The 14,789-nt window shown below is 36.3% G+C and overlaps 1 protein-coding gene across 2 annotated transcripts; it reads right to left on the bottom strand.

Annotated features, from left to right (window-relative positions):
* Positions 1 to 552: 552 nt before the first annotated feature.
* On the bottom strand, positions 553 to 13,965 carry LOC111921204 (protein ILITYHIA). 2 transcript variants are annotated; one of them, XM_023916772.3, is made up of 54 exons: positions 13,636 to 13,965; positions 12,955 to 13,331; positions 12,186 to 12,846; positions 11,924 to 12,108; positions 11,694 to 11,820; positions 11,501 to 11,574; positions 11,349 to 11,425; positions 11,217 to 11,253; positions 10,973 to 11,136; positions 10,708 to 10,891; positions 10,484 to 10,561; positions 10,232 to 10,351; positions 10,055 to 10,114; positions 9,845 to 9,970; positions 9,662 to 9,761; positions 9,407 to 9,576; positions 9,026 to 9,325; positions 8,820 to 8,936; positions 8,628 to 8,729; positions 8,391 to 8,540; positions 8,142 to 8,306; positions 7,879 to 8,055; positions 7,658 to 7,780; positions 7,498 to 7,578; positions 7,287 to 7,403; positions 6,946 to 7,196; positions 6,710 to 6,857; positions 6,501 to 6,623; positions 6,361 to 6,417; positions 6,149 to 6,259; positions 5,880 to 6,071; positions 5,618 to 5,791; positions 5,406 to 5,516; positions 5,243 to 5,312; positions 5,057 to 5,135; positions 4,668 to 4,941; positions 4,460 to 4,582; positions 4,268 to 4,381; positions 4,064 to 4,170; positions 3,899 to 3,950; positions 3,706 to 3,812; positions 3,558 to 3,617; positions 3,343 to 3,460; positions 3,159 to 3,269; positions 2,940 to 3,077; positions 2,733 to 2,855; positions 2,458 to 2,642; positions 2,215 to 2,373; positions 1,857 to 2,136; positions 1,574 to 1,768; positions 1,320 to 1,499; positions 1,111 to 1,243; positions 964 to 1,042; positions 553 to 848 (listed from the first exon to the last, which is right to left on the bottom strand). In XM_023916772.3, the coding sequence occupies exons 1-54, from the start codon at positions 13,736 to 13,738 to the stop codon at positions 806 to 808; spliced, it is 7,872 nt and encodes a 2,623-aa protein (XP_023772540.1). In that variant the 5' UTR covers positions 13,739 to 13,965; the 3' UTR covers positions 553 to 805. The 2 variants fall into 2 exon arrangements, with proteins under 2 accessions (XP_023772540.1, XP_023772539.1); XM_023916771.3 differs by having other exon boundaries at positions 8,628 to 8,936.
* Between the last annotated feature and the right edge of the window lie 824 nt (positions 13,966 to 14,789).

Raw genomic sequence — 14,789 nt, 5'->3', positions numbered from 1 at the left:
TCCAAAAACACTTCTTTATTTAGGGGTTTCTTATCTTTATGGTCCAAGTGTTCCTAAATTCTTATATACACTTTATTCACGTGTGCAAGCATGTAATTGATGATACTATGCTTTTCACCAAACCACAAAGTACATTCTCTGAGGAAACTTCAAACATTCTCGAACTCACAATCAAGTTGCATACGACCATATTTTATTCGTAATATATCGACCATTTGTCATACCCTATACTTTTGCATACCATTTATCATACCCTACACATACTTAGAATCCGCATGGATTCCATTAAAATATCGATATATTGAACCTTGATTGTAATACTTCACTACATTAAGACTAGTACATAAGTATCAATGACTCACTTTCTCAGAATCTCAACATGACTCCCCTTGTATGACCACTTTGATCTTCCATAACTTGACCCACTATTGTGAAGGCCATTTCAAATTAAACAGCAAACGTAATAGGCTACTTAAGTTGTTATCATAATATTGCACAAAAACAAACTACACCTAATATTTGGGGCAATAGTTGATTTTGCACGGCACAAACTTTCCATTAATCACCACGACATTCATATAAATAAAAACTTGTCAAAAATACACAACTCACAAGTAGCAGCTGCGATGCGAGCCCATTTGAAAAAAATGGGTACTTGATCTCTTTATATTCTATAATAAATAAATGCATGTAGTTTATCCTATGGATACAAAAATGTAGATTAGAACCTCTCATTGAGCCTTTGGAAAACTTTTACCCTATAAATCAACACCAAAACCTTAGAATCTACACACATTATCAAATATCAACCACTTGCTGATTCATCCTCACTGTCATCGCTATCATCACTGCAAGAGACAAATGGTTATAATAAAAATTTCAGTACATTGAACGGCTATTATAAATTTGTAGCTACTACAATCGTTGTAGACTCTTTAAATGTGAATTCTAAATAAACAGTACCTGTATTCAGAAAGCTTTGATATCCGTCTTGCATCTAAGCCAGTAATATACTTTTGAGCCGCTTGAACATTTTCAGTCCCTGAAAAAAATTTACATAAGAAAAAGAACCAAAATATGATACTATATAAATATAGATATTAGATATACCTTTTGTTAACTGAAGGGCATGCAAGGCACATCTTTCAGCTGCGAGTCTCACAGGTGTGCTTCCATCTTTTAAACATTCAGCAAGCACAGGACCGTATATAGTAACATGGATTGTTATCATGCTAGGGTTTGCCTGCATTAATCAAGTTAACCTTAATGTCAATAAAACACGTTTTTTTTTAATTTTTTAAAATAAGGGAAAAAAGTACTTTTGCAACTGCTTTAAGTGCAAACAATGCCCTCCTTCTGACTTCACTGGAATCATCCTGCATGGCAGAAGCAATGGAAACAAGAGTGGCCTTGTGTGCATTTGAATTGGATGGATCCTTCTGAATTTGATGAAGTAGAAGCCTTCCTAATGCTTTAGTTGATGTTTCACGAACAGGAAACTACACAAGCAAAAAAATATATATCAAGAAGTTTTTTTTAATGTTTCACTAAATTGACTGAAAGTTGACCAAACCTTTTCATCGTTCAAGCTATTTTTGAGGCAGTCTGTAACTACTGTGAATGATGGAGATGCTGATATTACAGTAGGAATGTGTCTTAGCATGGATGAGATTGTAAGAAGTGACCCATGCCTAGTGGTCCAGGTAGGCGATGAAGCATTTTCCGGGAGTTCGTCTAGTAATTCAGAAATTTGATCGTCTTCCAAATACTGTAATTAATTGAATAAAAGTTAGTGGATAATAAAATACTATCAACTGAAGGAAGTTTTTTTTTTTTAAATGTGACATGAACCTCACCTCTGATATGATGCCTAGAATTCTTGCTGAAGAGCTTCGTATTTGGTCATCATCGTTGTAGATCAACTCCTGTAAGAGATCGAAAACACGTGTCTTAACAGGACCACTAACACTCTTTCCAGCATGCTTGACAACGCCTTTTAGGGCGACCAGTATTGCCTCGCGGACCCCACCTTCTGATGTCTGTAGGTTGGACAGAAGATCCCCAACTAGGGGATCAACTCTTGTGCTTAGTGCACTAAGCTTACCAAGTGCGAGAGCAGCACTTGAACGAACAGTCCTGTAATTTGACGAGAATGCCCTCATGTAAAAAGGAATACAAATAAACAAAAGATGGTAGTAGAATAGGAAATCTTACCTTGTGTTGTCCTGCAGGCATTTGACAAAGGTGGTTTGTAGCTGAGGGAGAAAAGGTTTAAGAGCCATCCCACCTTTTGCTATTATGATGGTCAAAGTTGACAAAATAGCACTTTTCACTTGCCATGGGAATCGATCGCCTATAATTCGGATCAGAGGCCTGGAATCATCATAAACAAGTCAAGCAAAAAAAAAAAATTTGAACTAAATAAGAGACTAATAAAGTCCTAGTAATGGTAGTTACCCTGTAATAGGGATAACAAACTCCTTAAGTGCTTTTTCACTTGTTACTTCGATTAATTCTCCAAGACCTTGAGCAGCCTGTTCTCTCAATTCTGCAGACCCGCTTATTAGGCCTTGAAGGTATATGGGAAGCAATGGTTGAAGAGCCTTTGGGAGACATAACCCAGGTATAACAATTGGTCCACCCTATATGTCCATCAACATATATTTATTTGTGTTAAGTTAATTAAATCATGAAATAATTATTATTAAATATAAAGTGAATATATATTTAACCTTCTTCTTTCTACGTTCCTTGTCTCTAGATGTGGATACAGCATCACGAACTAATTTTATATATGATGGGAGAACTTCTTTCGGGACTGAACCAACAACTCTAGAAAGTGCTTCCCAGGCAGCCTGTTATGTATTATATATATGATATAAATGATGGAGTATTATATAAAAAAATGGTAATAAACAGTAAGATAAATGAAACATTACCGATACAGTGGCAGAGTCTGTGTCACTTAGTAAAATGATCAAGGTGGATATCATATTTGGAGCTTCATCCACCAGATACAATTTACTGTTTTTGAAAAAGTATCCAAGTAGATATGCAGAACTGCGCCTAGTTGAAGCCTGCAAGTTATAACAGCATATATCAGAGTCAGATATATAGAGTGGAAGAGAAAAATTATGATATATTCTACAGAGCCTTACCTGGTTATCTCCAACCCCCTTGAGAAGTTCTGATATCAAATACTCAGTCCCTTCATCATCAATTACCAACACCACAGTTTCTGCAGCCTTCTTTGCAAGATTTTGGACCTCCTATATTACAAATAAAAGCCATCTTAGCATGGAAATGGAAGCAATTTTATCAAGATCACTAACAGCTTCATACCGCATGATCATCATCCCCCATGGCAGAGAGCAAAGCAGGAAGAACTGTTGAAAGATGAACATTTAGACCAGCACCTGCAACCTCCGCAACTGCTCCTATAGCATGTGCATTGAAAGCACTGGAATGGAAACCATGTTCCCATCAACAGTTAGCATCATATATATAATCAAAGTGTCTAAGTAAGAGGGAAGGAAACGTGGATGCCAGGTACATACGAGAGAGGGAGATGAACAAGCTTTGGCAATATATGAGGCAACACAGCTGCTGTTCGGACACTGTCATAATTCCAGGCAGCTTTTTAGTATTTGATACATGTAACTTGTAAGATTATCTTAAAACTATATAAATTGTGGTACTTGATACCTCAAAATTTGTTTAAGGCCATCAAGGGCAGTATCTGCCATGTCATCATCTTCCAAAGCACGGAGGAGTGTTGGGACAATTTCATCAATTGCTTGCATTCCCGCACTCTACAGATGCATAATTAACATATAAGAAGCAGAGAACAACACAAATGATAAAAGGCAGTTTAAAAATATGCTAAAATTAAAAGTACCTTGTACAGAGTACTAAAAGCAAGCCCTGCAGATTCACGAACCTCAACCTCACTGTAAGAGAGAGAGAGAGAGAGAGAGAGAGAGAGAGAGATTTCACTTTCACATATCAAGTACCAACCGAAACTAACAAACAGAAGAAGAAAAAGGTAAAAACATAAATGTACCTATCACAAAGAGCTGTACGAATGGTGGGAATAAGATCATCCATGAAACTTAACAACTGGCTTCTACCAGCACTAGCCATCACTTCACTCAGTCCAATGCAGACACCCTGTAAATCAAGGAACATTCAGCTTTTTGATAATTATTATATTCAAGAATTAAATGATGAACAGGAAAAAACCAAAAAGAAAAAGAAAATAATATACTTGTCGTCTGCTAGAATCAGGGTCCTTCAAGCCTTTAGATAATATAGGAATAACCAAAGGAAGCACTCTCTCCCCGAGCTTTCGCACAAGCTCACCCAATGCTCTTCCAGCAACCTTTACAATATCAAGCAAGAATTTAGTTTCCAAAATATGCAACAAACTTAAAAACAGATAAAAACAAAAATGACAGACCTGTCGCCTTTCGGAGGATGATGAAGCAAGGGAACTGATAAGGGTATTCATCAAGACTGGCATTATCTCCTTCAGAGTCTTAGGAGTATTTACAACTATAGTCTTCCACACATGTAAGGCAGCCTATAGGAGAGGGAGAATAAATTTCACATATCTGGCAAACTGAAATGAAAACAAAATATTGAGATGGATAATATGAATATCCTACCTGGCGAACTGAGAGGCTGACATCTGTTCGAACCATATAGAGTGCAGCAAGCACTTCATTACGCTTCTCTCTGCCAAGAACCTCAATGATTGCACGACCTTGTGCTTCAGTACTGGCACCTTCATCATCACTGCCACCTTCAAGAAGTGCTTTTCCAGAAGTCCCAGCAACCTTAAATAAAAGATCACCCAAAAGTTCCACAGAGCTTTGACGGATTCGCCAGTTATCGTTAAATATCCCGTCTTCTACAGCTGGCAGAAGCAAAGGCAGTGACCTGGCATATTTAACAAAAAAGACCATCAATATAATGAGACTTTGAAAATTGTTTGACAATTGGCATTATTTTTGTAACTCGTTTATCAGTCATGCAAGTAAATGAAACAACTTACGTTGTAGCATAATGCTCCACCAGTATGTGTCCAGCTCCAAGTGCAGCCTCACGAACAGATTCGTTTTCATCCGCAAGACCTGATGACAAATGTGTGTTGTATTATATTGATTACATGCTCCAATATAGAAAAGTGCATAAATCTAATCTAATTTATTATAAAAAGAATACAAAAGACAAAACTTACCATCTAAGATGGCTGGTAGCACTTGCTGTAAGTAGTTTTGGAACTGCACACCCAATGATCTTGGCAGATACTACAACAGAAATAATCTTATGAGTATAAATGTACAACTGATATATAAAATACAAAGATAATGAGAATAAAACCAGTTGAAGAAGCAGCTAACCTTGAAAAGTGTCAAATAACCATCACGTACAGGTGCCCTTTGATGTGAGCAGTTGCGTATGATGTCAGGAAGAAGGTGTTCAAAATACTCAGTTCCAAGAGCAGCCACTACCTATAGAGATGAATAGACATTCTTTAATCCCCATATAACTAAATTGAAAATTGAACAAAAGAACCAGAATTTCTGATTTATAAAATAAACTAAATTCTGACCTCACTCAACCCTTGAGCAGCACCAGATCTTTCAACATTACTACCGTCAGATTTGAGTGTGTCTAGCAACCATGGAACAAGATCCGGGAAGTTCTCTTCTCCCATTCCTCTTATCAGAGACCCAACAGCTCTGGCTGCTACAGATCGAACTTCAGGAATTGGATCCACCAATACCTGTTTTAAGTGAGATGTATTAGATAACATCAGTATGATTATTACTAAACATTTGGCACAACATACATAAAGGATACTCGTATTATACCTTCTTAATTTCAGGAAGAAGCAATCCTATATAAGGAAGCATATCCTTTGGGTCAGTGACTAGTGAACACATATTTCCAGCAATTTGTGCAGCCTTCTTTTTTGTTTCGGCACTCCTCTCCCTCAAACCACGATGCACAATGGGCACCAAAAGGGCTAGTGAAGGAGCATCAATCGAGTTTATAAAAGTTGTCTGTGAAAGATCAAGAAACAGCCGACAAAATAAGAACTACAAACATAAAAGTAAAAATAAAAACTATGTGTTGTTACCTGAAGAAGAATATCCAGGGAATATTTTGTATGGTCATTAGGGTCTGTAAGACCCAACAAAAGAGTTGGCACAAGGGAGGCGATTTCAGGATTCTTGATCACACTACCAACCTATAATTCACAAATAGATTTACAATATTAAATATTTACATACACCCATAAGCATAGAAAAAAACATGAATGGTAGGCAAATTATAAGAATATAATCAAACCTGCTGGAGTGCTGTCTGCCCTGCAGACTGAACTTTTGGATGCGTATCAGTTAGCACCTAAAATCAATAAAAAAAATTAGAAATTTGATTATATGAACTAATAAAGATGTAAGTCAATATTGTCTTTATGTCCAAAGTACCTCAGTCAACTTTGGGACAATCCTAGGTAGACATTGAGAAAGTTGCTGTGGAGCACAGTATGCCATGGATCCAAGAAGTTGAACACTACTCTGTTTTGTCCTCCAAGCTTTATCTTCAAGACCCTGAAAATATCATGAAGTTATAAATCATATAAGAATCTCAACTATCCTGTGCTATTGACAACAATAGGAAGGGAAAAGAGAGGGACCTTGAGAAGTGAAGGAAGGAGAAGCTTCATCCCCTGAGCAGTAAGTTGAGACATCATAGCACGAGCAGCACATTCAGCAGCTTCCCGAACAGCAACAACTTGATCAGAGAACGAAACTAAAAGCAATGGTAACAAGTAGATCACATACCTGTAACAGAGAGACAGTGTTATCTATCACACATAGAATAGAAATACATAAATAAATAAACAAAAACTGATGAATGGAAACAACTTACGGTTCGAACAATTTCCCAAGCTTTTCACAAAGACACTCAAATGCTAGTAAAGATCCTTCACGACATTTGGCAGAATTCCTATTTGCAAGTCCTTCACGAAGAACAGTAGCAACTCCATATTTTTTCAAACTAGATATTCCAAATCCTTTGATAACTCCAGCAAGCCCAAAAGCTGCTCCACGGCGTTCTCCATATTTCTCACTCTTCATAAGCTGATCTAACAGCCTAGTAACAAGTGCCATTGCATCTTCCTAATGCCAAAAATAAAAACAGCAAAAGATTCAATTCAAAATGTTTCAGATGTACACTATTGTACTTCTATTGGAATCACTAATACATACTTGCTTCGATTTCATTAATGGAGACAGGCAGCTTGAGACTGCCCTCTGTACAGCTTCTGATGGAGTGTTAATCACCTCCAGCAACTTCTCTACAACAGCATGGACCTTAGGGTCATCCTGTACAAAAAGAAAACGTTAAAAGAAAATCAAAAAGTAAAAAGAGAGACCTTTAAAACTTAAATTTACTTCTAAGTGATTGTGAAAATCAAACCTTAGACAAATGTTTTGCTAATGCTCCAGTAAAGATCACCACGCCCTCACGTACCAAATCATATTTCTCTTCATCCGAGGCCTAAGAAAGATTATATACTAACTTTAGGAGGTTCATACTTAATCTTAAGTGAAAATTTTGATTTACAGCATATACTGACCTTTTTGTTTAAGTAATTTTCAAATATAGGAAACAAAAGTGAGACGTTATCTTTTCCATGTTTGTCAATGATCATGATACCAGCATTAATCATCCTTCCTCGAACATCAGCATTGGTATCAGCCTGTAGTTGAAATCATCAAAAGTTTGAAAGCTGCATTTGTATAATATGAATATCTAATCTAACTATCAAAAACTTTGAACAAAAAATTAAAACTTTACCAAGGCTCGAGATATCAAGAAAGTCATAACAACCGGAAGGTCTTTGGTTCTAAGTACATCAGCTGCAGCATGTAAAGCCAATGCAATCCCTTGTCTCCCTAACCAACCAGAATCAATCATATCCTCACCAACACCACTATCACGGATATAAAGAGAGAACAAAGTCGCAAGAGATTCCTGCACAAACATCAATCTGTATGAGAACATATATATATAACATATTTAAATGAATCAGATAAGAGTTGGTAGAAAATAGTAATCACCTGTAAAGTATCTGGGTACTCATCTAATACAGCAGCTAATGCATCAGAAGCAGCCACACGAACATTATAATTCACGTGCGAAAGAGCTCTAAAGAGTCCAGAATAATCGGTCCCAAATTCATGGTCATAACGATCCCATAAATCCTCAGCCACTTCAGCCACCGACTGCATTACATATAATGTGGTAAAGACTTGATATAAACTAATGATTTCCATCTAATACATGATTAAAAAAATTGAATCTTCTACCTTTTCGGGATCATGTAAGGCGATCCAAATGCTGGTTGCAATTTCTACATCTTGAGGAACAGAACGGCTGGATATAGCTGGAATGCATTTTGCAGCATTCAAACAAGCTAGTCTAACATGAAGGTCTTTCGCATAAACACCAGATAAAGCCTGAGGGTAGAAATGTCAACAAAAGCTAGGCTTATAAGGGAATCAAGAAAATATGATTACATTGCTAATAATTAAAATGCTACATACAGGTGCTACTTCTTCAGATTGCAAACCAAGACACAACTCATTTAATGCTGGTCCAACAGACCCTTGATAGGAGGGTATTGCCCCAAGCACGTGATATAGAACCTGCCAAGTAGCACAGAGTACCCATATGTTAAGCAAAATAGAAATAAAAAAGAAAATAAGTAATAATGTGTAGATAATTAGAAACTTAACTGAAAGCATTTTAAGTCTGGGGAGGGGTAAAATTGGGTCCATATGTAGGAAAAGTATCCGAAGTACATCACCATGAAGCTTAGTCTTCTTAGGAGATGACAGTATTCTCTCCATTATCTATTGAACACAAGTACAAGAAACATTAGTCTTTCTCAAAATCTTATATTGACTAAGGTCATGTGATATGAATAATTAGTAATTCTTACAGGAAAAACGAAACTAAAAGAATCGACTGGAAGGGGGCCATATTTGCATGATACAGATAATCCATGCATTACTCTCTCAAACAGACTCAATGACTTGTCACTGTGACCACCCTCACCAAGTGATGAAAGTTGATCCCATGAAACATGAGGTTCAGTTGTGGCAATTAGCCTTAAGACAGTAGCAATGTCTAACCCCCAATTAGAAAGTGGAGGAGCAAGACATTTTGCTAGCTTCACCATTGTTTCATAAGCCACCTCATTAACTATGGGGGATTGCAGTAATGGATTCACAAACTTGACCTGAAATATAATCAGAAGCGAATTAGAATCAAGAAAGATAGCCAATCTTATATCTGTTATATGGAATATATAAAGACTAACCAGTGAGAGTAATTCACTGTGTGTGAAAACAGGATTAGCTATAGCCATTGCTCCTAAAGCTTTCAGTAACAAGGAAAGATTCTTCTGTATATTCATGACCTTCTCACGGACATTAGCTTCCTCATTAAGCTGCACCTCACGTGCCTCCTCTTTTGATGTCTTCTGTTTATCTAGATTAACCGAAAAAAGAAAAAGCAAAATATAAATACATTTGCTTATGTTTAACAAAGAGATAATAAAAAATAAATCACTTGCCAGGCTTTTTTGTTGGTTTCCCTGCATCCTTCTTCCCCACACCAGAACGTTCTTTGCCACCGGTGTCTCGCCTTCCAGAAGAATTGGAGTTGCCATTTTCCTGAACATGCTTTATGTCATTACCATTGTTTAAGAAATTATATTAGAAGACAAATAATGAAAATATGATGTCATTGTCATCACCATGTTGTCATTGTTCTCATAAGTCTTGAAGCGGCCTTTTGCTTGTTTCAAGTTATTAGAAGCTACAGACTCTGCAATATAAACGCCTTGCTCAGTGGATAGCATCCCTTCAGGGGTACGGAAAATCTGCATGAAATCATGAAATCATGAAAATCAAAGAATAAGGAAGGTTTTATTTTCAATCATGACTGGTGTTTATATTATGCTCACCTGAATATCATTTTCTGATAGCAAATCATGTGCACCCCGATCAGGGAAAGTTTTCAAGTGCTGAAAATGATCAAATGTCAAGTGATGTAAATCAGTAAAAGTTGCTTTGAATACCAAAAACGATAGAATTCTTAAGTTTATTGAGAAAGTTTACAAATAAAAAAAAAAAAAAATTACCTTTTCAAATTCTGCATAAACTTCTGCAGGAGCGATGGTCATCAAAGTTGACAAAGCAAGTACAGCAGCTTCTTGTTCCAAATGACTAGTACTCATCAACCCCATTGGTCCAAGCAAACCCTACATATTATATTTGTACCACAATCAAGAGTGAATAATAATGAATAATATATAAAAAGATTTTAATCAGTCACACTAGAAAAAATTACTCCTCCCATAAAAAAATTCCACAACCGTAGAAACTACAATTACCTGACACAAGTGACTGACATCAGCCATTATCTGTTCGATGACATCAAAACCATAAGCTCGCAAACACTTCTGCAATCTCTGATAAAAAGAAAATAAAAAAGAGTAACATAAGTCATCAGTATCTTTAGATATTTGACTAATAGCAAAACACCTATATGTGTCCAACCAAACATTCCATTTACTCTGTGCACCAAATAGAACCACTGTTATAAGAGTTAACTCACCTTCCAAACTGCATCTTTTTTTGCTGTGCCAACTAGGCATGGGTGATGTGAGCAGAAAATAAGGCGTATGCATGAACTTGGTGCAGCAGCCATAACACCGGATGATACTACCATTAAAGCCTTCACCAAAACCTCCACAGATGGAACAAAACCGACTTGAGCATCCAATGAATTTTCTGTTTCACTATAAATTACATAGTTAAAAATCAATGCGTATTATTTAAACACAAACCACTGATGAAGTTAAAAACATAAGAATTAGTACCTTAACTTTGCTAATACTTTTTCCCCAACAACTGTGAGGTGCTCTGAATATTCAACTAGAAGTGTCTCAAATAGTTTTGGAGCAGCAGATAGAATCTTTTTGGTACAACCATAAGCTGCTCTTCGTACATCCCAACTTGAGTGACACAGAAACATAAGTAAAAGCTGCAGTATCAAAAATCGGGTTATGATAAAGTTTTTATACAAATAAACCAAATTTATGATACAGCTTCATAGTGCTTCACCTGCATGAGTGATCTCACATTAAGAGTCTCAAAAACTCTGCAAAATAGGTAATGATGATTCTCAGCATCAATAAAAAAATAATCAACATGACTAAATGTTGCAGAAATAAAAAAAATAAATAAATAAATAACCTGTGAGCATGATCCATAAAGAGTGTCTCAAGTAACTCAATAGATGTTTCACAGTCCTCCACCGATAGTTTCGAAACCTAAACATCAATCACATTAGATAAAAAGTAAAAACTACAACAAATGGGCATCTATTAATTATAAATAAAAGTTACCATAGCTACAGGGACAACTGAAGGTTCATTCTGTGAAATCAAAGACAAGACCTTTTCCTTTGACACAGTTTCATCTTCAGGAGAAAAAAAAATCAAAAATTAGTATTTTGAACAACCACTTTTAGCTGTCAGTGGAGATAAGAATAAAAATAGAAAAGAGGTTAAGAGTACAACTAATAATAGAAATCAACACCTGCTTTTATATCAGAAGCTGCAACTTTCATCACAATGAGTAATGCATAAATACCATCCAACCGTTGTGCTGCTTTGGTAAAACCAGTTTTTACCAGCTGTATAAGAGGCACGAGCAAAGAAGATATCTGGTAGCAAGCATCACAAAAACATCAGCCACATGAAAACATTCGTGAAAAATAAATTCAAATATCAACATTCAACGCTACTTAGTAAACTTAGTTTCCTTACAGGCAAAACTGCATCAGCATTTTTACATATGACCCGTAGGCATCGAAGATAACCTCTTCTTAGTGATTCCTTCTCCTTGAGACCTGATGCAATAAATGAAACAACTTCTGGCCTAATAGCATCTGTAGATCTTGCAACCCAAGAAGCTAAGGCAGTCAAACATGCAAGCTTTACCTCCTCATTTCCTGGAAGTCAAAAAGTCAATCAGATGACTGAACAAGATCACGCACAAATACAAAGAAAGTATGCAGTATGCACCCACCATCATCCTTGTAAGTGGTCAAAAGAAGACCACATACAGATTGAGACAAACTACTAAGATATTTCCCTTCAGGACATGTAGACAATTCTTGAATTGCATTTATCATGCCAACTCTCTGGTATGGAAAAGCAAGTCTTCCTTCAGACCCTCCAATTATAGATTTCACAGAACCAAACATTGACTCGGCAGCATCCGGATTACTTGACTTTTGACTTAAACATCTGACAATATCCAATGCAGCAACTCTTCTTCCTTCATCAGCATGGCGAGCTTGTGATAATACCACTGATAGAATCTCAACAGCATACTTACTCAAATCCAGGTTAACATGCCTCAAAAGAACCCCAATGGATTCCAAAACAAGCTCAGGGTTCCTTTTTAGCATCTTCACAGATGAAGGAACAATGACATTCTTAAAATCTTCGTGTGAGAAACGGAAAAATAACGAACGGAATGCTTCACTTAGGGCTTTTGAAGGCTTATCCTTTGCGTTCAGAACTGATTGCACATACATATCAAGATACACTGGCTTCCATTGATCAAACAGTGATGGTTTTGAAGTTGAAAAATCCAACATTACACATAGCATCTCTGGACAATTTTTATATGAGATTCTTCCACCTTTTAGTTCCTCCATGTACAAACTGAAAATATCAGGCGACTGAAAAGCATGGAAGAAAAACAAATGAAGAATTAATAAAAGAGGTATTATAATCAAGTAAGATGCATACATAAGGTTCACTGTTCATGTCAGTTGTTGGAAACAAACCTCTAAAAAGGAATGAATAAAAGCTTTTCTGCAAGCCTTGCGTTCATGAGAAGACCCTTGTATGCTAATTTGAAGAAGTGAAGCCTGTGCTGCTGAAACTCTGCTAAATGCATTCTTTGATGCGGAGATAAACTGAGTTTTACAAAGAAGGATGCATGACCAGCTCATAAGTCTAGAGCAGCCAACATGAGACTGAACCTTCAACTGTTTATCCATGACTTGCACAAGAGCTGCTGCAAATGTTTTCATAAATACAACCTCACTTAACGATTTTATGATTAAATCATCCACGGCTTTCCTTGACCCTCGGTCATCATAAATATACAATGTCGTGAATATTAAATCCACCAGTTGTGATGTTGAATCTGATGACATCTCTGCATATTGAAATTGAGTAAATGTTTAGACAAGTAGAGAAACAAACAGTTAAAGATGGCAATAATTGTGGCAAAAGGCACAAATAGGGCACAACTTTGCTCGAAAGTAACATTAAGAAAAAAAAAAAAAAAAAAAAAAAAAAAAAAAAAAAAAACGGACATTTACATTTCCTAAATTCAGGTTGCATACGAAGATAATACCTTCCTAGATTTTCACCAAATATGAAGATAACAATATAACATATCAAATGAAAATCAAGGAAGCATATATGTCCAAGTTAAAGTAGAATTAGCATGCAATGACCTGAATTAAGTAAGATAGAAGGAATCTCGTTGCGAAAGATCCGAATCCGCTTCTTTGTAGATGAAGTCGGGATTGAAGATGCAAGTGAAACCCACGGCTCCATTGAACTCGACAATCAAATAACTGATCCTTTTCAATCCAATATAATTTTGAAGATGATCCAGCTTACAAACGTCAGTGCAATGTTCTAAGATCTTTGCTTTATCGATATGGATTTAGAGATGTAAGTTAGGTTGGGGTGATAGTGTGTTGTATGTGGACTATGGCGGATGGTTTGTTGTTTTAGGGTTTTAGGAAGCCAATTACGAGAGTGAGCAAAACCAAACACACTGGTGTGCCCCAGCCCCCAGCCTCATGCGCCTCATTTCTCTTTTTCTTTTCTTTTTTTCTTTTTTTTTATATAATTAGGGTATTTGACATCACAACATTATAAAGTCTTTTGGTTTAATTGGTCCTCGTTAACGTTTTTTGTTCTTTAAGACCAATAAAATAAGAAATAACTTCTTAAAAAGGGGAAATAGAAGGTTTTAGGCTAAAGGGTTTGGTAGTTTTTCTATCAATGGTAAAAAGTTGTCACATAGACGTCAAATAAGTTTTTACAATTTTTGTCATATTTTGCCTATAAATAGGGTGTGGTGGGTTATTTACAAATGGTGTATATAGTGGTATTTATATTAAAACTAAAAAAAGAAAAATGAAAAGAAAATTGCAATGACCAGTAGAAATAAGAAAAGGTTTACCATTGAGATTTGTCATCGGTGGAAGTTCGCCTATGTGATTTACCATTCGCAAAAAAAATGTTAGGGTGTGGTGTTCACTACATGTAAAAGTGTCACATAGGCTTTTACCATCGTTAAAAGCCTCCAACACCATATACCTTGTACCCGATTTCATTGTTTCAAGATAGGTCAACAATTTAGATAGATGTCAATTGGATTAATTAGGCCACATAAATACACATATGTCCGATGTCTTAACCCTCAAAATATTAAACACGTACACCAAGGATTTGAGCAACTCACTCTTGAAATATCATTCCCCTTTTACAAACTTCTTCTCTAAATAAAATAGCATTGTTATCTTCTTTATCCGATGTAACATTCTGTTTCGGATCGTCCGTGATTAGGGTTTGTGGGCTGCAACCCGGGCATAAG

This window comes from Lactuca sativa, chromosome 9, assembly GCF_002870075.4.
Source record: "Lactuca sativa cultivar Salinas chromosome 9, Lsat_Salinas_v11, whole genome shotgun sequence".
NCBI lineage: Eukaryota > Viridiplantae > Streptophyta > Magnoliopsida > Asterales > Asteraceae > Lactuca > Lactuca sativa.
Note: the sequence above shows the minus strand (reverse complement) of the source record. Positions and strands in the feature narration are given on the sequence as shown.

Coding starts and splice junctions, on each gene's coding strand:
- LOC111921204 (XM_023916771.3), bottom strand. CDS start 13,738: ATGGAGCCGTGGGTTTCACTTGCATCTTCAATCCCGACTTCATCTACA. Junction 10,352..10,483: donor ATGTCAGTCACTTGTGTCAG/GTAATTGTAGTT, acceptor TATAATATGTAG/GGTTTGCTTGGACCAATGGG. Junction 3,618..3,705: donor GGCCTTAAACAAATTTTGAG/GTATCAAGTACC, acceptor GAATTATGACAG/TGTCCGAACAGCAGCTGTGT.